Source organism: Harpia harpyja, chromosome 17 (assembly GCF_026419915.1).
Source record: "Harpia harpyja isolate bHarHar1 chromosome 17, bHarHar1 primary haplotype, whole genome shotgun sequence".
NCBI lineage: Eukaryota > Metazoa > Chordata > Aves > Accipitriformes > Accipitridae > Harpia > Harpia harpyja.
This window is the reverse complement of record NC_068956.1, coordinates 21,953,325-21,980,057: the sequence shown is the minus strand read 5'-3', so window position 1 is coordinate 21,980,057 and position 26,733 is coordinate 21,953,325. Positions and strand designations below refer to the sequence as shown.

Genomic DNA, 26,733 nt, shown 5'->3' with positions numbered 1-26,733 from the left:
AAAAGTTTTCATTACCCTAAGAAGAACTGGCGGTGGAAGATAAACTACAAATATTAGCAGGAGGGACATATTAATAAAGCATTCTTGTCCAAAATGACCACGCTATTAATCCTTTTGTGATTAGATGTGTAAATTGTGCATATTGGATGAGGCAATCCAAGTCAGCTTGGATGCAGAGCACAGGCATTCTTACGGAATTACTTACAAACACTGTGGTATTTTGATGCTAATAATTGTATATTGCTTTTGACTATTGTAAAAGATCAATGAGGCAGAATGATAAAATGTAATTTCAAGCTTACTTGTTTTATTAGAGGTTGTAAAGGTCTGAACAAGTATCTATGGATGCCTACAGTTACATGTCATAAACAGATCAGTGCTCCTATTTCTGTTACAAGTTTTCTTTAATTTTAACATGGTGAGTGCTAGAGAAAAATCTGTGTTGTTGCTGGAGGACTGTTGTATTTGCACTGCAGTGTATCAGTTCTTTGCCACATAACAAGAACATAAATATTCCAGATATAAATGTTATGTATGAACCCGGAGAAAAGCATAGCAGCAGTCTCCAAGTGTTTTGAAGCCACTTGAAATGATCTTAAATCAGCCCCTTTATGTAAACAACTATCTGGTTTTTTGAGGACTTTGCTGAGATGTGAGCTCGAAAGCTTCTCATCTGCATCCTCCCCTCAAAAATATTTATAGTAATGGCAGGGGATAGTCCAAATTTGGACACCTTTGCATGGACCAAACCAGTCTGTCTTGTTGTTGTTTTGGTTTTTGTGTTTTTTTAGGGTTTGGGTTTGGATTTTTTTGGTCAGTTGAGCTTACTTCATTCAAGAAATGAGCAGAAGCTTCTCCAGTAGAAGTACTTATGTACTGTTAAAAAAGGCATTGGTGGTAGGACAGACATGCAGGTATAGCTGTACTAACAACATTTATCTGGAAAACTTTATCACAAATGGACTGAGCGGCTTGCAGGATACGTTTTAGTTCCCAAGTGTAGCTTGGCAACTGATGACCTGCCAGTCCTTCTCTTTTCTTTAGCAGTGCTGTGTTGGGATGTGTGATGGGTGAGGCATGGGACAGGGATCATACAATGGGAGAAGGGGTCTGATACAGAGCATGAACATGGGCCTGTATAGAAAGTAATGTGGTAAATACAGCTGCTTGCTGGATGATGCATGGGGCTCACCAACTTCTGTCACGTTGGTCCAAGAGTACGAGAGGCTGTAACACAGAAATCTGAGGTAAGGCCCCACTGGCAGGTTGGGTTCAGGCTCGGACTCCCTATGATGCTCAAATTGCATGTGGGCATGGATGCTGGAGCAGAGAGAGAAGCATAATTCAGGGCAAAGTGATGAAAGTAACAAAAAGAAGCCCAGATATTAGGATACAGTTTGTTTTTGCCAAAGGTGCTGGGGTCCCCAGGAGCATACATGGGGTGGCTGGGATTTTGAAGCTGGGAACAAAACAAGTGCTGTGAATGCAGAACTGGGCCGAATGTGGGAGTGGGAAGTATGGAGTTAAGGTGTTGAAAAATTAGGAGGCCTGAAGGTTGAGATCCCAATTTGTAGGCAAGTAGGAGAATGAAAACTCATTTAGAGACACACAGTTGGGTGCTGAGAACTTTGGCCATGTGGATAATTAAGAACGTGGATTTAAGGATGCAGAAGTTTGACTTTACAAGAACTTAGAAGCAAAGACCATAGATTCATTCATGGGCCTAAAAGAAGGAATTCAAGCAAGCGTTCCCCTTTGAGGCAAGAGTGGTACAATGAGATGTTTCATTTTGGATCTGAGTTAGTCTTTTGTGTGGCAAGATGTCTTTTTGCACATTGTTTTGACTTGCAAGTCACGAGCACTTGGGCAATGCAGGTGTTTGTGGCAGGAACTTTTTGCGTCAGTTATCTGTGTCTTCCCATGCTCCACAATTTATTCCATGAAAATGCAGATAGTGGGAACACTCCAGTCTGTCTGTTTAAGGTCATGTATCTGAGAACTTTCTGTAAGACCACATAGCATGTGAGATTGACATTCTTGTAGGTTTCTTATTTATGTTTTTAATTCTTAGGTCTCTGGTGGAAGTGTTGCAAAGCCAATTATGATGACAGTAAAAGATGCACTGAGAGATGTTGAGGTCGAAGATCCTTATTCCTCTCTTCTGAACCCTAAATTTTGATATTTTAAGTTTGGAACCATTAGAATAATCTGTAGCCAGTAATAGGAAAAATATCTCAGACAGCTTTCTCTGTTATTCCCTGTTACCATTTATTTACTTTCTCATGCATCCATTGACAGTGATCACTGATATATCTGATTTTGTTCATAACTCCTTGGAGCAGAGACTTACTGCCTCTATTTGCCTGGGAAGCACCTTGTGCACTGCTGACACTATTACTTTTGTACTTTTACCAGTACCAATGCATTCTATAGTAGCTTGGGATTATGTTGCAAAAGAGTACTAGTTAAATAGCTTGACTTTGGTTCTGAAGGTAAAGTTTTGGTTGACTTTATCCAGAAAATGACAACCAAACAGTTTCACCAATGCTTTAGATCAGAAGTCTCAAACCTTGCTCTGAACATCTAGGACTGTCCTTTTACTGTGGATTACTGAGTGGAAGCTTATCTTGGTGAAATATTTTTCTAAGCATCAGCTGGAATTTGCAAGGAGGTCGTGAAATACGGCAACACTGGTAGTGAGGAGAACACAGCGGTTTTTCAGCCCTGATCTAATTTAGGAGTTTCAGCTGCTTTTAAGAACCTGCTAGGACTATTTTGCATGATGGATCATATGATAAGTGTCTTTAGAGTCTGTATTTTCCTCTGTATAACCTTTTGGTAGTGTCTTAATATATTTTTTCTTTAAAAGTGGGTTTTCTTTTAGTTTATACTCATTGTAAAAGACAAGAACAATGGACAGCCCTGCCATTTTTGTTAATCTTCTGGAAAATAAAGTCATGGTTTGGCTGTGTGTCCATTTTATTTCATTTTCACAGCAATCGGGTGCATTGGCTTCAGTCCCTAATATATGCACCTCTCCCTTCTCAGGTGACTAGCTTGGCAGTCCTTAAATGCTGGCAAGCCTTTTTTAATTCTGAATGCCTTATTATTAATTATATTATAGTGTTATTCAGAGGACCTTTCCAAAAGATCAAAGATAAGGTAAAAGGTTAAACATCTAGTTACAGTGCCCCATAAAAGGGGGATATCATAAAAGGAAGTTTATAAGGGCCAGGGATAAAAATAGTGTTGATACGAAGTGATTCTTATAGGGTGAGGTGAGTGAGGGTGCCATGGAAGAAGGAAGACAAAAGCCAGCAAAGTAAGGAGGTGTGAATTGTGTGGGACAACAAGTTTCTCAAACATGATGAAATGGAAAGAGATGGAGCTGGTAGAGGGATCTAGGAGAAAAGTCATATGCTCAAAATGACAGGACTGGAGTAAGATCTCATCAGGGTGTGGATCAAAGTGATTTGATTAAAGTGATAGTGAAGAGAAGGGCGTAACAAGTGCTGCTGAGAGAGAATGTGTATATTAGTGGCAATCAGAAAAAAAAAAATGCTGGATTTGGGAGATAGAGGGTGAAGTGGCAAATTTGGAGACAAGAAAGTATGTGGTCCGGGAGGGAGTGGAGTCCAAAATAACTCTATAGACAGACTGGAGTGAGTAGGAGAACATGATGAATTGGTAGTATCAGAAAAAGTAAGATTTTTTTTTTTTTTTTTTTTTTTTTGGCCATGTCACATTTAATATGATTACAAACCAAGTCAGTGACAGAAGTTGCGATGTGGGTGTGACTCACAGATGTAAAGACTGTTGATTAAAACCAAGGAGGTTGGGTCAGGGCCTAAAGGTGGAGACTGCAGAACCACCACAGGTTTTTGGAAAGGAGAAAAGCGTCCCTGCATAGTGATAAGCACTAATAAAATACCAAAGGAGCATTAGGACAATACTGTGGCATCACAGGAGATTAAAATTGCCAGGAAGATGAGATTGTGGTATATAAACGGTGTCATAAGAAGTGTGGAGGATCCTGAACTAGTTTAGATCTTGAAGTTTGACTGGCCATCGGGGTCACTGAGGATTTTGGTGGAATTTATTTTAAATTAAGATCTTAATTTTGTAGCTGTGAAAGCTTCTGGTGAACTGTAACACACTTTCTCTTCCCTCTGAGAAGTGCTTGAAGGGAAGGCTTGCAAGAAGGGTTACCCAGGATGAAGAGGATGAAAAATCCCCTTGGGAAGATTGTTTCACACCTAGACTTAATGAAACTGGGTTGGAACTCTTTCTTGTTTACTTCTTAGCATAAACACAGATCCTTGTGGAAGATACCTTGCTGACCTTGCACCCATCCTGCTGAATCATTCCACCTATTTATGATCTTAACAAAGTGGGAGTAGGGTTATTCCCTAGGGGAGGATGGTCTAACTTGTTTCTCACTTACGCGTTTTTCATTTCTGAAGAGAAAAAGTAAAACACTTTTCTTTAAGAGAGTCTATGTGGCAAGGAGAAACTGAGCTTACATGTATAGAATAATATATTCCTCAAATGGAGGGATCTGTCATGTTTTCCTTCCGGTAGCAACAATTTTTGCCTTTTAGCAGCTGCTAAAGTCAAAAGCTATAGTCAAAAGACCAAGAGCAAAGCACTCCTATCTCATGATTCTGAAGGTACCTGGTCTTCAAATGTCAGTACCAAAGCTGAGGACTACAGTATCAAAAGAAGTAAATCAGTTTTTAATTTGAAAATTAATTTGCAATGATTCTGAAGTGTTTCAAGAGCCTGTTAACTCTTTAATGTTATCTTTACAGTTTTTAACTGCTGCTGTGTTTCAAATGCATGTCTGGAACTTGTGGTTAATCTTTTGTCCACAAATCTATGTCAACCAGGGAAGAAAAAAATCACTCATCAAGCACAGCTTTACCAGCATAACTCATTGTTTGGCTGAAGCGCTCCCAACAGAAGAGTGCTTTTGTTGACTTAGCTGATGTTGTTCAGAGAAGTTGTGTTGTCATGTCAGGGGAAAAAACTGTCACAGAACGTACGGTGGCTGTGTTAGTTACACTGATGCTGGTCTGTAATCTGAATGCTGTCTGAGGTTTGCATTAGTCCTGTCTTTATGCAGACCTTCTTGTCTGCCTCAAGATGCTTTACCATACCTATGCCTTACCTTTAAATTGAAGAAAATAATGCTTCCTTATCCCTGCCATTTTATGTCGAATTAAATTGTTACCAGAGCTGTGTGTACCATGTATGGTGGGTAGATCTTAGTAATTACATTATCATTTCCTTTTCAAGATAGAGTTCAAAAGCCACCTGCAACAGGGATTCAGCCAGGCTTGGTTTTGGTAGGAGCAGTGCCTACCAACAGATTGAGACTTGAGGTTGAGTCTTATAAAAGGCTCTATTTAAGCCTGAGATAATGAAACTTGATGTCTGTGGCAAGCTGTAGAAGTTATGTTGGTTTATATTGGCTTATCATTTTCTTTTTAAGTAACAGTAGATGATCTAGTTGATGAACACAGGGAAGACACTGTGGATGGGATTCCACTTGCTTAAGATGGGATTTCTACAATGTAAATACTGACATCCAAGCTCCTTAGTCATCTTTCAGTCAGTGAGGAGAATTAGGCCCTTTTAGGGCATAACTCATCTATTCTAGATACCTGCTTTAGGACACTGATTTCTTTTTTCTCCCTAGTGATTATAGAGTCTAAATGTCTAGCTCAGATGTCAATGTCTACAACAAGTCAGGAGAGCTGTCCTGCAGGTCTGTAACTCTAGCTGATCACTGTGATATGAAGGAGCATTCAGACAGGGCCCTGTGAGAGGGAAAGTTAACAGAAAAAGACCTGCCTTTGGCCAAGCAGATGAGTATACCTACTTGTATTCTGCAGCTCAAAGGGACTTGTGGAGAAAGAGGCACTGAGGAGGGGAGAGCACCTCAAGGTAGGGTGAGAAGACAAATGAGAAGCAGTTCAGCATCTCTTCCACCTTCTTAACCAGAAGAAAATGTTTTTATGTCTCTGGGAATAAAGACGACAAGTTCCTGAAACCAAGCTTTATCTGATGGAAGTGGTTAGAACAGGTCTTAGTTCATTCATATCTTTCTGGTAGGTGGAAAACAACCTCATATGATAAATATTATTCTTCTCAACTAAATCTGTTAAGCTAATGAACTGTAACTCATTTTTTTTACAAGCCTTCATGTGCTTGCCCTAACCTGATGGGGGCGTTGGCTTTCTGGTAAATGACAGCATGTGGGTGGAACAGCAGTGCCCAACTTTTAACAGGAGAAATGCTTCATTTTGCATGCTCCGTATCCTGCCAGCTCTGAGATGTGAGGCTGGCAATGACTCGAGAACCTGGGCAGGTTGAGGCTGGGTAGGTTGAATGTGCAATGGGTTTTGTGGAAGGGAGTGGCAGCTGCATTGCCTGCATGTTTAGTCCCAGCCTTGTTTGCAGGTGGCCTCGGGAGCAGTACCCACTGCTGTGCCCCTGTTCTGCCAGTTGTGACTGCCCAAAAATCCAAAATTAAGAGAATGTGAAGGGAGGTGTTAAAAGGGCTGGTATAGTACTTTGACTTGGTATAAACTCTTTTGGTCATGTGCTATTAAGAGTGTCACATTTGCTCTGTGTTCTCTGATTCTCAGTTTCTGAGATAAAAGTATGTTTGTTAACATAAACAGCTTGATTTAGTTTTATTACATGACTTATTGTAAGTAGTAAGTATCAGGCAAATTAGGGTGTACAAATAGTACATATTGTATGAAAAAGTGTATTAATCTAAAAATTTAAAAATAAGGTACTGTCAAAGTGTATCAATGTGTATTTGGATTATGAAGTACAGCAATCCTAGAGATGTGAATGAGTGTTTATACTGAACCATAGGAAGGCTTGCATAATAGATGGACATTTCTGGCAAACAGTTGTGTTTCTGTTTGCAAGCTAACTGCTGTTTCTAGCCTTAGTTTTTATAACTACTTTAATTTTTTAATTATATACAAGGAGCAGGCAATTTTGCATTAAAACCAAACATTCACAAATCTTCCTTCCTGTTCTACTTTTGCTACTTAGGAAGGACTAATATCTCCTACTGATCTAGACCTTGTAATGTCTGATGGATTGGGAATGCGATATGCATTTATTGGACCTCTGGAAACCATGCATCTTAATGCAGAAGGTAGGTAGTTTAAAATTATATGAATGTGAAGGGAAGGCTTACATGACACAAGGCTGTGGAAATGTTATATAACAAACCAGGTTAGGATTGCTGCAGCTATGACTTGTCTCTCTCTTTACTGTAATGATAAGAAAAAGAAAATTTATCTAGAACTTGAGGTTGGATGGAAGGAAATGGATATTGAATATCCTGTTGTAAGTAATCATGTGAAAGATGACAAATCATTGAAACGCTAGCTGTGTACTTCATTTTTTCCAAGATTTGTCCCAGTGCTTTGCAAACCTTGCTGTACCCATCTGATAATCAAGTGTCAACAGAAACTCACTTTCTGTAGATGAGTGTGCTTTTTTGGGTTGTCTTTGTGTTTTTTCTTCTCCAGAATTTGTAGCAAAGGCTCAGTGTAAGTATCACCAGAGCTGGCTTGCTTTAAGCTGGCTTAGATCCTGAGTGAAATAAAATTGCTTCTGTCTGCAAAATACTGTGCATACAAAGTTGACTTGACAAAGCTGTCAAGTAACAGTTCAACATCTGTCTTGCATAATCAAGACAGATTTTTAGATGTTTTTGGAATAGTATACATGAATCCCAGCTAAATAAAAAGTCAATTGCATAAAATGAAATAAAAATTACAGATCAGGGTTACAAAGGTTTGAGCAATGAATTTAACAAAACATGAAAACTTCAAGAAGTGAAGATCAACTAAATATATTTTTAGATCTTTATGTTATGGGCTGTGTCTTTTATTGTTTTGTATGGTCCCTGCCATGGTACATGGCCCCTGCTCCATTACAGGATCTTTTAGGCACTACTGCAATGCCTAATAATAAAATAAAAATAAGAATCCAAGATCATAAAGTATCAGTGCACAATTACAAATGTTATTTTATGTCTACTTGTTGGTTAGTTACTTGGCAGAAACTTCTGTCTCTTAAGGCTGACTAAGCAATTTTGACATAAATGTGGAATTGTGGATCTTCCACCAGAGTCTTTCAGCTTGTCAGTTTGGTTGTATATCAGTAAATTAAATGTCACGAAGTGTTTGCTTTTGTGCATTGTTAGGTAACAACATCCATCCTCTAAATAGAGGCTCCTTTCTAAAGGTTTCCCTCTTCTGATCTATTAATATCTGGCAGTTTCCAGTCCTCCCTCTAGTGATTTTGGACTTAGTCAATATAAACCATATATATTCTTTACACAGAACAGAACAGGTGCACGTAGTACTAGACAGCAATTTACCTGGAGTCTTGCAGGCCAGGGTTGTCCAGTCCTGCCCCCATCACTCTGCTAAACTGCCATGCCATCCTCTGCAGGAACTGCCCATGCACTGGGTCTTCTGTTAGAGTAACTTGGTTTTAATAGAGGCAGTTAAGCGAAATGCTTGTTAATACCAAAAAATTTTTAATCCATTTTAGAGATCAAATCATACTTGTGAATCCTTTTTTTTTTTTTAATCCATGTTTTAATCCTTAATTCTAAAACAATGTTTACTTGAGATTAATGGAATCATATAAGTCATCTGGGCTGGTTTTGATGCTCTTCCTGGAGTGCCCTCTGGCATTCCGTGTTCCATCATGATCCATGGAAGCTTAGCTTCCTTCCTCCCATCAAGAAGTAGTCATTGTTACAAAAACATTTCTGGAATTTCCCATCTCAAACCAGTTTTAGGTAACATATGCAACTGGTAGGTTGCTTATTTATGGCAGAGATTATCCAGCTTCTGGATTTAATGCTACCTTCTGTTAGGAATTTTAGTATTCCAGATCAGAGGAAGAAAAATTATGAAGTATAATCCAAGAGACTGATAAACTGGAAGAGTAGTCTTGTGGTGGGCTTGCAAAATACCAAACCAAAATATACCTGTAGAGTTATTTTAACATTATATAATCTTCTTAATTAAAAATAACCCTAAAATAGCACAATTAGTGCACTTGTGGACTGCTCCACTTATGCAAAAGCACCTTGTTCAATAACTTGGATCATGAGAAGTATTGCTTCACTCCTGATCTTGCAGATGCATTGTCTCCGAGTCTAGAGCTGCTCCTCTTTATGTGCTGGCAGGCTGACTCAGGCTGTTGCTCTCACCAGAGACAGTTTAAATTAAAATTGCTGATGTCAGGACACATGATGACTTATGGTCATAGTTCGTACCAGTGCCAACTTTTCTTTGGTTGCCCAGCATTGCTTCACATAATACAGAATAGTATGGACTTCCTCTTGATTGCCCAGGAAAACCCGCTCTGGTGCATTGTACTAATAGTGTCTGGTTTTCATTGATGGAGGGAAATGGAGATAGAGATAAGAACCCCCCTCTCTCCTGTTTGTTAGCTTGTCTAGCAGCTTCACCAACTTCACAGCAGCTTTCTTTACAGCCATAAGGTATTAATTACCCACAATACTAAACTCTCTGCTAATCAGTGAGGAAGGATGTTGGGGATGCAGGAAGCACATGAGAGAAAAATTGTGTTATTTGTGGGAGATGCAGGAAGATGAAGTTTTGGGGGGTTTGTTTGTTGGGGTTTTTGTTTGTTTGTTTGTTTTGTAAGAGTGTTGTGATATTTTTGTTTGGTTTTGAATAAAGAGTATTATTCCAACAATTTTTTTTTTGAGATCAGTGTTATTTCTTTCCCTGTGGGATGCATACATCAAGATCCTCCCATGAACTTCCTATGTGCTAATGCCAGGTTTCCCCTGTGTTAGTTCTTTTGTCCTTTCTTTCGTATTCATAAATGGTCCTACCAAGAGCTGTTATCCAGGCCACTTTAGATAACCCGTTGATCCATGCATGAATATTAGGAATTTTGAATATATGGCAGTGAGCCGACAGCCTTGAACATGGAATAAAATGACAGCGTCAAGTCACTGAAAGGAGCAGAAGCAGCAACAGCAATTGGAGAACTGAATTGCAACAGACAGGAAGGAAACCCCTTTGGGGGGAAAAAAGCACGTCCAAATTGCATAATATTATAATGTTGATTGTTGGTAAAATTAACATTGGTTTCAGTAAGATCTGTATTTTGAGTCTGTCATCTTATGATTTCACATGGCAGCATTGCAACAAATGCTGTTAAGTCTTTTACAAGGAACATCAATAGACTGCACTAGAGTAATTTTTACCCATTTACTTATCATGGGATTACGTCAGCAGACACAGTGTCCCTCCTGTGTATGGACCTGGCTGTCTGTGAATATACTGAAGATGATCCAGCCTCAGTAAGATTGTATCTCCTGAATCTCTTGTTTCTTGAACTGTGAGCTGCTTTTAAGCCCTTGCAAAAAATCATCTGTAAAACCAGAGGCTAGACTATTGCATACTATGTTTTACATGTTTGCAGCAGAAGTTCTTCATATATATTTCACAATTGGATGTCTTAGATCAGTTACTTTATTAGTGGGTTATTTAGTGAGCTATAATTGGAATTTAATCTTGATCTAAACTGCTAATATTAGCAGAAGAGCTGGATAGGGGCAGGTTGAAGGATCTTTGTTGCTATTTTCTCTCCTGCATTTATAAAAACACCATTCCAGGATCATATTCTACCTGTTCCTCACTGTGGTATTTGTACAGGTGTCTACAGGAGTTGTGTGGAAATTGGGGCTGATGTATGGTCCCTATAATGTAAATGCAAATACCTGGTAACCTAGAAATGAGTCTTCATGGTCAAAATTGTATTTCTCTTACTGGAAGTGGGAATGCTTGCTTATCGTAGAAGCACCTGGCAGATGAATTGGTTTTGGATGATAGGAGCAGAATGATTGTGCTGTATGAAAAGCACAAAACATGGAGAGGGGCAATCATAAGCCATGGTTCAAAGGAAGGAAATTTTTCTTGTCTGGCTAGGCAAAACATAGCCAAGCATGTTTTGTAACAATTACTGTAGGCAGGCATGCTGGCTAGTTCAAAAGCAGAGATTATTTTCATTGCTATGGCTGCTGCTTTAATGCTGCCATATAGGGAGCGAACCAAGCTTTAACCCAGTTCAGGAGCTTCTGTACCACAAGCTAGTAAGAAGAAGGCATGAGAATCTCTATGTTAAGGTAGTAAAATCTAAGAAAAGGAAGATTACTTCTGTTTCTGTCAAACCCACGTATTATGTTTTAGGATAATAAAATATCTCAACTTAATTCAGGAATACTTGTAAGAGGGTACTACTGAGATGAAATATCACAGTGGTACATAATCAGACAAAAACATTCTTTCATGAACCCACCAGTTCATACATGTTTACACACATTCAATTAATTTCCCAATAGGCTGAAGAAAGCAGTTTATAGTCCTATAACTGTTGTTTGCCTCTATGCAGCTGCAGGGCTTTTCTGTATGAAGAAGTTTGTGTGCAGTAAGCAAAAGTGTGAATTTTTCAACATACTGCCTGCTGTGCACCAGTTTCCTTCTATGGACACTTAGGTGTAAAGTGGTTCCCTTCACCTTCTGAAAGGAGCACATGACTTTGCACAGGAATTCTTAATGCTTTACTGCTCAAGTCATTATAGATGTGTCTAAAGGACACATCTTGGTACATCCTTCTCCCTTGTACTAGCAAAAGAATGTGTATGGTCACCAAGTGGCTCAGGCTGAGGAATTCATCCCAGATTTGAAACTGATCTAATAAAAGAAGTGGTTCATATTAACTCATTTTAATTCCTTGATCCAGCTCGCAGCAGCCCTGCACAAATATTTGTGCATTGCTGTTGAGATGGTAACACAGGGACAGTGAGAATAAAACTTTTTTTGGTGCTACCACTGTCTTAGGGTAGTTGAAAGTATTCGTGCAACTGCAGTCTTAAGTGAATTCATATGGGAATTAATGCAGAGTAGCAAGTGTCCTGTGAATTCACACCCTAACTAAGAACATGCATCTGTGTTCAGACACTCTTGATGAAGATAGGATTACATTTCAAAAGTTTTCCTTGGAGCTGTAATGTCTGGAAATATAATCCCTCTGTCAGCAAGACAAAGAGGTTGGGACTTTTTTTCTCTGAACATAACCTAACCATGACAGATTCCACTGTGATGTTCCTGAAATATGCCCCTTCTTTTCTGTTCTCATTCATGCTCATCTTCAGTCTTACCAAGTGCAGCCTCTTCTTAGATTTTTACTGGCTAAAATCAACTCCACCCCAATCTTTTCAGATTGTTGATGCTATTGCATCAGTGGCTTGACCATCTCGCCTACACTTTTTGAGTCATTACAGTATCATCTTATGCTGCTCATCAGGTTCAAAGTCATCAAGTTAATACTCAGTATCGTGAGACACCCTCTGTCTGGTGTTTTCCCTGTCCTTGCCAGTAACACTTGCTCCTGTCTCTTGTTTTCTCTCACAAGCATCTGAGTGCCTTCCTCCTTTTGCCCCATGTGTAGTGTCCTTGCCAGACTGGTTTACCAAGTTTGCTTGCTTGCTTGCATCCTTCAGCCCTCATGCCTGTCTTATGAAGAGGAAGCAATGAGACTCAGCATACAAGAAGCTAAGATACTTGAAGATGCTTACATACTATAATGCATGAATGTACTCCATTTTATACTGTCATGTTCTCCCTTCTTTTTTCCTACTACTCCCATCACCTTTATGTTTATCAACCTCACTTGTGAAGAGGTCCTCTGAGGAGCATTTTATGCATGCTTCTAAGCTAAATATCTGTCCTGAGTTCCTTTTACTTCATCAATGCCTCGTTTATCTTGATGATGCAACTAGAAGCATTTCACCGATACCCATGTTTGCACCACACTGGTGCAAGTCCTTCAGGTAAGGACCTGCAAACCCAAAGTGTAGTTATGTGAACAAATTCTTGTGGGACAGTTCATTAGCTATTTTGGGAACTGCCTGGACTCTCATTGAAGTTAAATAAGCAGCACCTTATTCTTCCTTTGTTGGTGGTATAAAGAGCCTTGCATTTCCTAGATACATATGGACAGCTAAAGAGCCTTGAATCAATGCCCTTGTGTAGCTTGTGATAACATGTTCCTGTAACTATTCTGTACAAGTCAGAAGTGCTGAGTGGGTTTGGGACTTTCAAGGAAGATAGAGTATTCCCCTTTTCATCTCTATAATCCTATATCCACTGCTCCCTTAGAACATTTTACTCATTCCTCTTCTTCCACACTCCGCCATAGTTGTAAACGTGGTGGAGGGAAGATTCAGGGAACTCCTACCTTCCCTGGAGGTATTTCTGTTCTGTATTTATGGTTCTCAGGTGCCTGCTGCAACATCTGCCTTCTCCCACAGCCTCTTCTGTCCAATATTGATGAGGTGAGCGTGCAAGGAAGATGGAGGTTTAGAAAGGGAGCCAACAAAGCACACAGACAAGAGGAAGCTATTGTCATTCCTGTGCTGCGAGTTGATTCCCCTCTTTCTCTGTCCCACATGCCTCTTGTGTCATTCTTTTTCTCCAGCTGGAGATAGTGGGGCACAGTGTGGGCACAGCAGCTGGATGCAAGGAGAGAGATTGATTGTTTTTAACAGCCCCATTTGCGATCTTCTTCCTGTTTCTCCAGCTCCCTGGTGCTGCCCTATCTGTCTCACACTGTTTACGGATGCTAATTCTTCCAGCTTAAGCTGCTCCCGAGGCAGTATCAACAAGGATTAAAGTTAAAGTGATTCTGTCATATTTGTTTTCCATCTTCTTCCCTATGCTCCAGTGAAGTGCTCTTCTCATCCACATTTGCAATAATAGCCCTGACCTTTGAACCAAAGGACTCCTAAAGGCCTGGTCTAAAGGCCTGGAGTCAAATATTTGCCAATGTTGAGTTTGCAGTTGAAAAGCAAAGTGATTTTTCCAGCAGTGTTCCCCATTGCTCAAGTGTCTTCTTGAGGCTTGCAGCATAGGGTTGATCTTGATTACTGAAATCAAGTTAAAGATTGCACTAGTCTCCACTGACATTTCACGCTGGGAGTATGTCTTGGTTTCAGCTGGGATAGAGTTAATTTTCTTCTTAGTAGCTGGTATAGTGTGGTTTGGATTTAATGTGAGAATGATGTTGATAACACACTGATGTTTTAGTTGTTGCTGAGTAGCGCTTATCCTAAGTTAAGGATTTTTCAGTTTCCCATGCTCTGCCAGCAAGCAGGTGTACAAGAAGCTGGGAGGGAGCGAAACCGAGACAGCTGACGCAAAATATCCAAAGGGATATTCCATACCATAGGGTGTCATGCTCAGTATATAAACTGGAGGGAGTTGGCTGGGAGGGACGGATCGCTGCTCGGGCATCGGTCAGCGCGTGGTGAGCAATTGCATTGTGCATCACTTGTCTTTTCTTGGGTTTTGTGTTTTTTTAATTTTATTTTATTAAATTCATTTTCATTACAATTATTATTATATTTTATTATTTTTAGTATTACATTTTATTTTACTTTAGTTGTTAAATTGTTCTTATCTCAACCCACAAGTTTTACTTTTTTTTTCCAATTCTCTTCCCCATCCTACTGGGAGGTGGGGGAGTGAGTGAGCAGCTGCATGGTGCGTAGTTGCTGGGTGGGCTTAAGCCACGACAGAGTGCTATCCTGAGTTAGCTATTTTGAAATTATTATTTTTTTAATCTTTGAGTGAGATCATGTGTATATTCTAACTTTTGGTGTATTTCCCTAACTTGAGACTTGAAAGATTTTGCAGTGTCCACCCCTTGCTTGGCATGCAACATACATGCCTGCATGTTGCCATTTCAGCCACAATGTTTGTGGAATGATTACCGAAAGTGACTTATCGATATGACACCCCCCGCCCCTGTCAAGGGAAGGTCAACCTCCAGGGTGGAATACAGTGGACATGTAAAGAATTGGTTCCATGGTAGTTCCCTAAGCAACATAACCTGCAACTTTAGATGTTAGCATCACCAGGGCAGCTTGGTGTGCTGACTCTGAAAAGTAACACGGAGGGTGGAGCGGAGTGGAGACGCTGCGGCCAGCCTCTGTGATTGCAGGGATAGGGAACTGGAATGATAGGAACAAGAACAGTTGGTCCCTGCATTGGATCCACTGAAGCAAGGAAGTAAAATAATGGTTCTGTTAACCTAATGCCCTACTTTTCATTTATATCACATGCGCCCGGTTCTGGGGAACTGACATGTAACAAACATCATGTCCTTTGGGTGAACTTTGCTCATTATAATATCATTATAATACCAAAACACACCTCCATCCCAAAAGCTACCCACCTCCAAGGTGCAACCACCCCCCCATGGAGCATGCGCTCTGAATTTATTCTAGCATATACCTTTAAAAGCAAAGCGGGAGAACTGTATACCAATCAAAGTAAAGGTATGTATGACTAGAGTCACTCAAGCTCCACGTAAAGGGAAAAATAGTATAAAAAGACCCCAAAAGAGGAAGACTGTTAGGGAAGATACCATCATAGACAAGTCAGAAGGACATCGCTGACTTCTGGGACCAGTCGACGGGCTGAGCCTCTCTTCCCCCCCCCGCCATAGGGACACCTATTGGGTGAGATTCAAATACTCGGCTGTACCAAGTGCTTCCCCAGGAAACTTAGAAATCTCTATACATAGAGTCACTTTCTTTTTTGATTTCGCGTGCTGTGCTCAATATTCGCATGTGCTTTGCAGACAGTGTATTTATCACCTGCAATCCAAAAGAACCTGTACTGTTACCCTTTAACGCAACGATGTTGAGATTAGCTATACTAATGCTGCTGCTCTTCTCTAGACCCGTAACTTTTTTCCTTACCTTTTCCTATTTTGCTGACTTTGCATAAGGCTTCTTTTCATTCACACTTTGCATGCAGTGAGTGAATTGTATTACCCAACCTGCATTTGGCATGTCTCTCTTGCATTGGTGAGCTACACCCACCCAGAAATTGTTCTGATTCATTCAAGCTGTAGATGAGCTGCCAGTAGGAGCTCAATTTCCAGGACTAGCTGGCTGAGTGAGCTTTGAAGGCCATCTCCAGCTCAGGAATTCACATTGACCACTGTCCTGGTTTCAGCTGGGATAGAGTTAATTGTCTTCCTAGTAGCTGGTACAGTGCTATGTTTTGAGTTCAGCATGAGAAGAATGTTGGTAACACTGATGTTTTCAGTTGTTGCTAAGTAATGTTTAGTCTAAAGTCAAGGATTTTTCAGCTTCTCATGCCCAGCCAGTGAGAAAGCTGGAGGGGCACAAGAAGTTGGCACAGGACACAGCCAGGGCAGCTGACCCAAAGTGGCCAACGGGGTATTCCATACCATGTGATGTCATGCCCAGTATATAAACTGGAGGGAGTGGGGGCTGGGGGGATCGCTGCTCAGGGACTAACGGAGCATCGATTAGCAGGTGGTGAGCAGTTGCACTGTGCATCATTTTTATATTCCAATCCTTTTATTATTACTGTTGTCATTTTATTAGTGTTATCTTTATGATTATTAGTTTCTTCTTTTCTGTTCTATTAAACCGTTCTTATCTCAACCCATGAGTTTTACTTCTTTTCCCAATTTTCTCCCCCATCCCACTGGGTGGGGGGGGCAGTGAGTGAGCGGCTGCATGGTGCGTAGTTGCTGGCTGGGGTTAAACCACGACAGAGAGGTAAATGTATCAGCCACATCCAAGCATTCAGATTTCCCAAGATACTAATGTTATCTCTTTAGATCGAGACTTGTGAAAAAGATTTCTGGCGCACAGTCTTCTCTTCTACCTTCTCCTGACTGTACCAAAATCAAAACTACTCAGATCTATGGTATTATTACACAAGCTTACCAGGTGGTTGAGAAGTTCCCCTTAGGTACTTTTGAAAAGTACCCCTTGGTACTTTTGGAAGAGTACCAAACCCAAACTGTTTGGCACTGGTCTAGGTGTCATAGACCTGTGTCAGCTGGATAAGCACCAGAATAACTGGTAACAGACACTGCTCTGTTTAGCATTCCTTCCATCACCAGTTGCTCATGTGGATTTGCTTGAATTGCCATATTTCACTGAATTGCTGTATTTCACTGAATTGCCATATTTGATTTTGTGATTGTCCAGCTGGCAACAGCTGCTGCCAGCAGCTGTGAGTTAGCAAGTATACCCAAGTCCACATAGTTCTGCACTCTTCAGCCTCAGTCATTTCTACTTCTACATCTGGGAACTTCACTCATGATGTTGCGTGATGTGGGGGCAAACTTTTTGCTCAGAATCCTCACTGTTAGAAGAAAAAGCTCACGTGAGCAAGGTGAAATGTAAAGATCATCATCTTGTGGTTGGTGCATGAGTCCCATGCAGAATTGTCTTGGGTTCCCAAGATTACTCATGTGGATAGTATATCCCCTGTGGGTTGATCTGGGTTGGCTTCAGGTGCCAAAGTGTGTGAGCCCAGCTGTTAAGATGTAATAGGCAAGCACTTACGCTAATGACCGGGTATGGCCAGTAAACCCTGATAACCAGTGGTCCTTTCCAGAGTGTTTATGGAGGCGGATGGTCTCTGCTTATTCCCTCAGTGAAGAGACAGAATCATATCACAGCCTGTTCCACATCCCACAGTAATGCTTCTCTTCCTGAATCTCACTTCCTGCCAGTGATGTTTTGGAGCCCACTGGGTAATTTGAAGGTTTCTGGCTGTGTGTCAATCAAGAAAAGTGAGCAAAATACTAAATTTACATATAATTAGAGCACCAGTGTACCTTTATGACTAGCTGACCTCTCTTTTTGTGTTGGAGAAGGCCAGAACATGCCGGAGTGTGTTCTAGAAACACATGTGCTCCATGGGTAGATAACACAAGAGAACAGGCTGACTAAATGCTGATTGGCACACTCCTGGCACCAAATATAGGTTCAAGCTACTTAACAAGGCTGCTGGTTTTCTCACAGCCTCCTTTCTTCTGATGCTGGAGAATGTTTCTAGTCCATTTTTTAAGAGAGTTGAATACTCTCAGATCTCTCCACATTGCTGTCATGCAATGGACATGTTCTCCCATTCTGTCCTTTCAGTTGTTTATCTGATCGTCATCATGACTTCAGGGTGCTAATTTCTTAAAGGAAATTGAATACTTCCTTGAGCATTTGTGCTTTGAAAGTTCTTCTGTCTTTGGTCCAGAAACAAGAGTGTTCTCCATACTCTTACTGACGTCAGAGGCCTTTGGAAAACCTGTACTTCAGCGATTTCAGGCGTGTTAAGCAGTGTAAGTGTTGTAGTTTATGATTCATAGCTGCCAGTAGTCGGAGGTTTTCATTCATTTATCCACCTTTCAACCTCAACCATTTAGGGTTAGACAGGTGTGACTTGCATGGTATTGATATCACACAGTATTGCATTCCAGGGAACTGTCTACAAGCTGTTCAGGAAAAGAGACTGCTTAATGACTCTTGACCTGAGTTGCATTCTTTTGTGTGGTAGTCAGGCCACCCCACTTACATTTCCGGCATTTTGTGGTTGGATAAGACCATGAGCACTTCAGGTTCATGCTTCTTGGTCTGTACGATCTCCTGAGTCTTTGTGAAAGAGTTGGTGATGGTAACTGCTTGCCTTTGTCTTCTGCATCTTTCTCCTCTTTGCTTTGATAATTAGCTAATGAAAAGAGAGTTAAGGATGCAAATTCTTCAGTCTCTAAGGTTCTCAGAAAAGGAAGATTGTTACAAGCTTTTAGTGGATATCCAGAACTTCCCTTCTCAGATCTAGGGTGTTCATCAGGATAATCACATTCTTGATCACATCGGCTTGCTTACTGCCAGACAAGCATTGCTCATTTACTGTTGTGGTGCAGCTCATGACTTCTTGATTGATGTACAGTGGGAAAGGCTGCCTTATCCTTTCTTGATTATGTGGTAGTTAATAGCACTAAAAAGTCTACTAGATGTATATGTCTGGCTAAATGACCGATTTCTCTTTTTGGTGCATTTATCATTCCAGTTCCTCTCTAGTGCCTCAACAATAATTTTTTTGAAATTCCTACTGGAGCTGATGGAAGCTCGACCTTTTTGTAATTCAGCCAAGGTCTACTTGACTGCCATTTTACCCATTATTACCAGTTAGCTGGTTCTCAGGTTCTCTGACCACATGTTTTTTAAGATGTTCACAGCAGGGTCAGCTCTGAGGTCAGACCAAGCTGCTCAGGGTTTCATCCAGTCTTGAAAACCCCCAGAGACTGCACAACCTCTGTGGGCAACCTGTGCCAGTGGTTGAGTATCCAGTCTGAACCTCTCGTTTCAAATTAAGCCTATTGTCTCTTGTCCTCCTGCCATGCAACAACTGTAAAGAGCCTGTCTCCGTCTACTCGGTGATCTCCCTTGAGGCACTGGGGAGCTGCTGTTAGGTCCCCCTCAAAGTCCTTTCTGCTCCAGGCTGAACAAGCCTAGCTCCCCCAGCCTCTCCTCACAGGGCAAGTGCTCCAGGCCCTACCATTTTCGTGGCCTCTGCTGAAGTTGCTGCAGTTTGTCAATGTCTTTCTTGTACTGGGGAATCCCAAACTGAATGCAGTATTCTGGATGCAGCCTACTGAGTGCCAAGTAAAGGGGGTTAATCACTTATTAACACAGCCCAGGATGTTGCTGGCCCTCTTTGCTGCCAGAGCACACTGTTGGTTCACGTTCAGCTTGCTGCCTACCACGACCAGGAGTTCTTGGGGTTCACAAGCCTGTGTTGTTGTAAGGAGCTCTTCCTTCTAAGGTGCAGGATTCTTGCATTTGTCCTTGTCAGATTTTTTAAGGTTTTGTATTGGCTCATTCCTCCAGCCTGTCTAAGGGCAGCCCAGCCCTCCAATGTATTAGCTGGTCCATCCCCCTCCACCTCCCACCCCCACCCAATTTGGTGTCATTCACAAACTTTATGAGCAAGTGCTGTTAAGCAGTACAGATCTTAGGATAGATTCCTGCAGTACTCCACTTTTACTGGCCTCCAGGTAGAGTACAACCCATTAACCACTACCTGAGCCTGAGTATCCAACCCATTTTTTGTCTGTCTAGTTGTCCAAGCATGTAGACCTTAATGTCCTAACTTTGATACAAGAATATCATGGGAGACAGTGTCAAATGCCCTTATAAAGTTGAGGTAAATGATATTCACTACTTTCCTATTTTTACAAATCCAGTGATTTTATCACAGAAGGCAACAAGGTCAATCAGACATGATTTACACCATGGTGTACCCATTGGTGACTACATGCTGACTGTCACAATCACTTTCTTCTTATTCCTGTGCCCAGGAATTTGTTTCAAGAGGACTTGCTCCTTGATTTTCTCAGGGACAGAAGTGAGATTGATTGGCCTGTAGTACCCTGGATTGTTCTCTTGACCTTTTCTGAAGATAGGTGCAATATTTGCCTTCAGTCACCTGGAGATCTCAAATGATGACATTGATGCATTGACTGGCATGATTTTTAAGATACGATAGAAAGCAGCCTTGCAAGGGCATGGGCCATTTCTCTTGTAACCTTGGATACAGTCTGTCGCGTCCCATGGTCTCAGGTGGGGCTGAATTCTTGCAGGTAGTCACTGACTGGATTGTCTGCTGCTGCCGCTAACTCTTCTCCTCCTTGAACCCTACCCCTAAGCACAGAGGTATAGGAGACCTTGTCAATGAAGACTGAAGCAAAGAAAGCAATGAGGAACTCTGCTTTACCTGTTTCTCCTGTCACTAAATCACCCACTCATTCAGCAACAAGCCCACACTTTCTTGTTCAGCCTTCTATTACTAATGTAACAGTGGAAGTCCTTCCTGTTGCCCTTGACATCCTGGCAAGTCTCAACTGGACCTGAGCTTTGGCTTTCCTAACACCATACCTACATGCCTAGGCAGCGTTTTTAAATTTCTTCTTTACAGCCTGTCTCTGCTTCCACCTCCTGTATGCTGCCTTTTTGCACTGGACCTCATCCAAGCCAATCTCTTGATACATTTACTTGTCTTCCTGAGTATCAGGATAGACTGTTCTTGCCCTTGGAGGATGCTGTCCTTTACTGGCCTCTCCACTGATGCTGACCCACAGGCTCTCACCCAACCAGTCACCCATCCTGTAGAATAGCTCCATACATCTGAGCTGCTCCTTTACAGAGATAGCACACCCCCTCCTTGTCTTTCCTGCTTGTCTTTCCTGAAGTGTGTATCTGTTCACTGCAGCACTCCACTTGTGAGAGCCATCCCATCACACCTCAGTTGCTCCAACAATGTTGTAGTTGTGTGACCACACATGGAGCTGTTATTTCCCCTGCTTGTTTCCCAGGCTGCACACATTTGTGCACATACACTAGAGGTGGACTCCTTCTGCCTTTTTTTGTACTTTGTTGAGGTTTCTCTTGTACCTGTTACTCTGTACTCTTTTCTTTCCACCCCGGTACACCCCTTCCTCACTTGACTATGGGTTGTAATCTCACTTTTCCAGTGTTCCTAATATAAAGCTTTTCTCACCAGATTGGCCAGGTTTTTGGCAAAGATGCTTTTTCTCTTTTTCTGCTTTTTGTCAGGTGGATGCAGTCTCCCCCTAGCAGTGCTCAACTGTCAAAGAGGGTCCTGTGGTCATAAAAGCCAAATCCCTGTCACTAACCCCAGTTGCAGTACAAGGTGTTGATCTGCAAGATCCATCTGTTCTTCCTTAACCCTTTCTCCTTCACTGGAGGCCATCTGGGTCTCCATGCCTTTGACCCTTTCCCCCCCAGCCATGTTGCTCTTGATACACTCCAGGTCAATCAGTAAAAATAATAACAGGAATGCTTCAACTGATACGACATATACCAAACAGGAGGAGAGGAGAGGTGAGAGCACTCTCCTTGTGGCCGGGGAAGCTTTCTGGTCTCAAGTAACAAAGCGCAAGTATATCCATGGTTGTGTACTACACCCCTCACATAGCATTGCCTGCTGGTATGTAACATTAATTGGTTTTGCAATGAAGGCATGTCCTAAATGATTTTTCCATGAACCTTAATGGAAATGTGGTGGATAGAGTCCGTTTTTTCTTTATGACAATTAGGTGTCTTAGGCATAAGAGCACACCTTTTTTTGGACTCTGATTTAAGACAGTGCTTAAGCACAGGCAGCCTTTCTGAACTTAAGTAGGAACTTCTGTTGAGATGTAATTTTTTGCTCTTATTTTTAGGTATTTCAAATTATTGCGAAAGATACCGTGAAGGTATGAGACTTGTTCTGAACACCTTTGGACCAGTTCCAGAATTTTCAGGTGAAATTGAGCAGAAAATCAGTCAGGTAAATACGGACTTGATAAATGCAGTGACATGCAGAACAAAGAATGTTGGCTTTTATTTTAACATTTGTACCATTTCAGTTTACTCTTAGAGGTATCTGTAGTCTGTATTTCTTGTGTGAATGTGTACTTTAAGCGAAAAGATCAGGACAGAATGCATTTAAGTCCCTTTCCAAAGCACTTTGACATACATCAAGGGAAAGTGATTTAGCAGCTGAGTAACATTATTATGAGACAGAGGAGTCAACTGCTAGCAGCTATGGGTTATTGACAAATCCTCCACGCTATTTCTTACCACTTCTGTCCTATGTCCTCTGCCATAATATGCACAGCTCCAAGCTTCCTTTCCTACATGACTTTTCTCCCTGTGTCTTCCTTCTACTCCATCTTCCTGCATAAACCCTGTAGCTTTTTTCTTCTGGGTGTTCTTTTTCTTGTTTTTGTATACTTTACAAACTAGAGCTCCAGTCTGTAATGCGTGCAAATAAGCATGTGAGCAGTCCAGTAAGGTTACTTACATGTTTAAAGATAAGATGTGTTTAAGTGCTATGCTGGATTGGGACCTAGTTTGTCTGTTAACTTTTTGAGGCCCACAATTTGTTTATACTCGCTATATAGGCTATTTTGTATGGCCATAGGAATTAACTGAAGTATTGTCATTTCCTAACTCTGCCTTTTCATAGTTGCCTTTTTTAATGCTTCACTAAAGAACACGTGTAGGTGTTGAATCGTTCCTGATCAGCTGGCAGAGATTAATTTCAAATATGGAGGCAGTCCATCTGGAAGATAGCATCTTTGTTCCTATTTATGTTGATGCAATTTCAACATCAGCTATGTTAGAAAGGAAAGAGATTCTTTTATGCTTAAACAACATAGACTGCTTATAATAACAGTCAATAATAACTGTGGAGTTATTCACGATTAGAAACTTTTAATTGATACAAAACAGTTTGGGTTTCTTTATAGAAAGCTGGATTCCGCTTCAGCCTCTGTTTCTGTGTCCCTTTATTATCTTCAGTCTTCAATGCCAAAGATGCGCTTGCAAGAATCCTCTCTTAAGAGTAAAACATTAAACATTTCTTATCTTACTCCTCTGTCCCTCCCCCCGATTTTTTTCTGGAGTGACTGCAGCTTGCTAGTCATTGGTAGCAGGTTTTACCCAGTTTCTCAACACTTGCCTTTTAAACCCCAGGTGCTATTTTGGCAAAGATGACCTTGTGATCTCTACCCGCATTCTCAAAACAGCTTTTTTTCTTTGAAAGAAAATCTGGTACAATGTACTATCTGGCCAGAGCTTACTACCTTTTGTTCTCCTTTCAGTGATACATTTAACTTGCACTTCTAAGACAAATTTGTGCACTCAGAAATACTTCTTTTTTTCCCCCCGTTTTGTTTTAAATATCATTTTTGCGTGCTAACTTGTTCAGACTTCTACCTTTGTTTCCTCAAATAGTACTGTACTTTCTCTCCCCCATATTCCAATCAACAACAAAAATCATAATTCTGGGTTTTTTATGTGTCTTCCCCTGTCATTTTGATTATAACTGGCACTCCTAAGATAAAATGTTTTTAATAAACATGGTATCCCTCATTACATTTATTAGGAGCCAGAAGAGAGATCACAGTTTTAAATACACACACACAGGAATTTAGTTTAGAGCACATTTTCAGCCACAGAAATGACCAGGTTGCCTCCTTCCTACTTAATAAAAGGTTGCTATCAAGGAGACCAGACAGTGGCTGTGTGGGGCAAACCGAGAGAAGAGGCTGATCCTTTATTGTTTCTGTAGGCACCTTCATTGCCACATTCAGGCCAACCTTCTCCAAGTGGGAGCACTTTTCTTCTCGTACAGGTTAGCTCATTTCCAGTCACCCATGTAAAGAATTAGTGGCCTATTGCCTGTGATAGACTAAATTACAGTTTGCGTGGATGATTACTTGGTGGTCTGATGCAGGAAAAGCAGGAAAATAATGCTGGTGAGAAACTTTACTCGGAACGTGAGATTTAATCATCTTAAATTTTCTGTTCCAGGCAATGTCTGAAAAAATTCCAGTTGTTCCAAAAGTCCTGGATGCCAGAAGAAAACGGAGAGATGAATATCTCACTGGTCTTGCCAAACTGAAAAAACAAATGAAATCTGACTGAGGTGTACCTTGTCTAACAGGAGAGACCAAGTGAAGAGCAGATCTTCATAAAAAGTGGAAATTTTTGGTCATGCAGAAGAGGAGACTGAATGTGCAACCAATGATCTGCACAAACGTAGAGACCAGTGAAACATTTGGTCCAAAATTGTTGTGACGTAATTCATGAATAACTGAAAACAGTTATTTAAAAGTTCAGTTAAAATTTATCAAATTACTATATATATGCATTAGATGTTTAAGCATTAAGTAGTTTTAGCAATATTAATATTGTGCAATGCTGGAACACAATCATGTTTTAAATAATGCATTTTTCAGCTTGCTTAGGAGTTCAGTGCTTGAACAATATTTGCTTATGCAGGGATCTGAAATAGGCAAACATTAGCTGTTTGTCACTGGAGAAAATAAGCCCTCACGCGCCAATCACTGTGACAGCGAGGTTAATTTGTAAGGCACTGACTGTAGATAGGAGAAGGTTGTATTGAGCAAAGAGTAGATTCACTGGCCAGTGAGTTGAGACCTCAACAGCAGTAAGGGTCACTTCACCTTATATCTGTAACTGTTCCACAATGTAGGGGAAAGAGTTACTACTCCTTTTCCTCCCTTTGGCACTTGTGTACCTGTATGATAATCTAAATGTGAGTAAATAGAGCAGAATTCCCCCCTCATCCCCTATCCCTGGTTCTATAAGACTTACCAGAGACCTGCTCGGTCTTTTAAGACCATGCACTTGATACCCCATGGCTTTGCCCCCAGCTTAAGTGAGATGTTTGATGCTGGCCGTTGGCATTACTGCATAAATATGTGCCCCGTTTTAAGACTTGTCTATGAGAAGTAAGAGATTTTGATTTAATAGCTAGGTTGGGAGAGAGTATGGTGTAGTGTATTGGTCTGGACTTTCTTCCAGGCTATGCCATGACCGTCTGAGTGATCTTGAGAAGCCAGTTCACCTCTCTGTTGCCGTGTCTATTTTGTACATTATCTGAAGCAAGGACTGCTCCTTTAGAACTCAGCTGTAGTGAATGTAACAGCCGTAGCTGAAGGGACCCCAGGTATCTGCTGTTTTGCTCCCCTACAGAGGGAACGATGCAGTGGCGTAGATGTAGCCTTTATGCTTTACTGCTGCCCTGCCTACAGGACACACAACATCTCCTCCGCATACGTGGACGCAGTATACACCTGGAAGTAGTAATATCCTCAGCTGCTTGCACTGGCGTGTTTCAGTCCACAGCAGACAAAGTGTTATTATGAATTTATGTACCCTATAATATAGTTGGACTTTGATCTTAGCTGGAACCTTGGGGCATTATAGTTATGCAGATAGAATAACTTGAAACAGTGCATTGCACCCACCCTGCTTGAGTTAAGCATTTCTGAATTTGTGCTAACTGGTCATGTAACTTCAGTCACAGCACAGATGCAGGTTTTAAGCTGTCATTTTCCTAATGCTTTTGTTTTTCACAGAGGGTGCAGCACACAAAAGGGTTGCTGAAACTTAATTGGTTACCATTTTGAGCTGAACAGCAGGTATGTTTGCCTGAACATACCAATACCACTTATTTCTGCTTAGGTCACAGTAAAAGAGACCTAAGATAAATTGTATCACTTGACATAAATGGTGGGCCAAGAACACATCTCTGAATGTGAATCATGGGATGGGAGGCATAATGCAGAGGTTGTCCTATGCTCCTTTATAATCAGTGGAGAGAAAGGAAAATTTGTAAGCTCAGTTTATTTTAACCCAATATAGACCTAAAATTGTCAGTTTCTTCTACTGCTTTTTACTGCCACAGTGACTGGCTCAACCTGCATTTAGACATCTGAAGTTGGGGAGGTCAGTCCTCACTCCCGATGCCTTATTAAGCAATAGTAAATTAATTATGGGGCTGATTTCCTCGTGTTTTTGTATTTCAGACAAGGCCATAGAAGGTTCCAAATACTTTTAGGGTTAGACCTGTTTTGCTATGAGCATATGACATTGTCATAACTAATTAGCTTGCATTGCTTCTGTTTATTCTGAGGTATTTTAAAACTTGATCATGTCATCAAATATTTGCCTCCACCTTTATTATTTGTTTATTAATAAAATATTTTAATGAGGAAAGTACTAACTTCTGTGCTCCAGTGTGATACTCTAGTGGTAGCACTACATAACATGTGTTTAGAAACTGGTGCCCTGGTAGAATGATTTGTGGAAGTCAGTGGGGGTAAATAGGCAAGAAATAATGTGCACTCTCCTATAGTTCATGTGTTGGCGACCAGTTGCTGCAGACATGGGGCCCTGCCGTGAGGGAATGACTTTCTGCGGCGGCAGGAGTA

The 26,733-nt window shown here is 41.0% G+C and overlaps 1 protein-coding gene across 2 annotated transcripts in view; it reads left to right on the top strand.

Moving 5' to 3' along the window:
* The window catches only part of CRYL1 (crystallin lambda 1), a 60,238-nt gene extending 33,717 nt beyond the window's left edge, over positions 1-26,521 (top strand). For both annotated transcript variants that reach the window (XM_052812558.1, XM_052812556.1), the window contains 3 exons: positions 7,078-7,183; positions 22,168-22,274; positions 24,305-26,521. In XM_052812558.1, coding sequence (XP_052668518.1) covers positions 7,078-7,183; positions 22,168-22,274; positions 24,305-24,418 — 327 coding nt within the window. In that variant the 3' untranslated portion in view covers positions 24,419-26,521. The remainder of the gene's footprint in view (positions 1-7,077; positions 7,184-22,167; positions 22,275-24,304) is intronic.
* Positions 26,522-26,733: the final 212 nt, after the last annotated feature.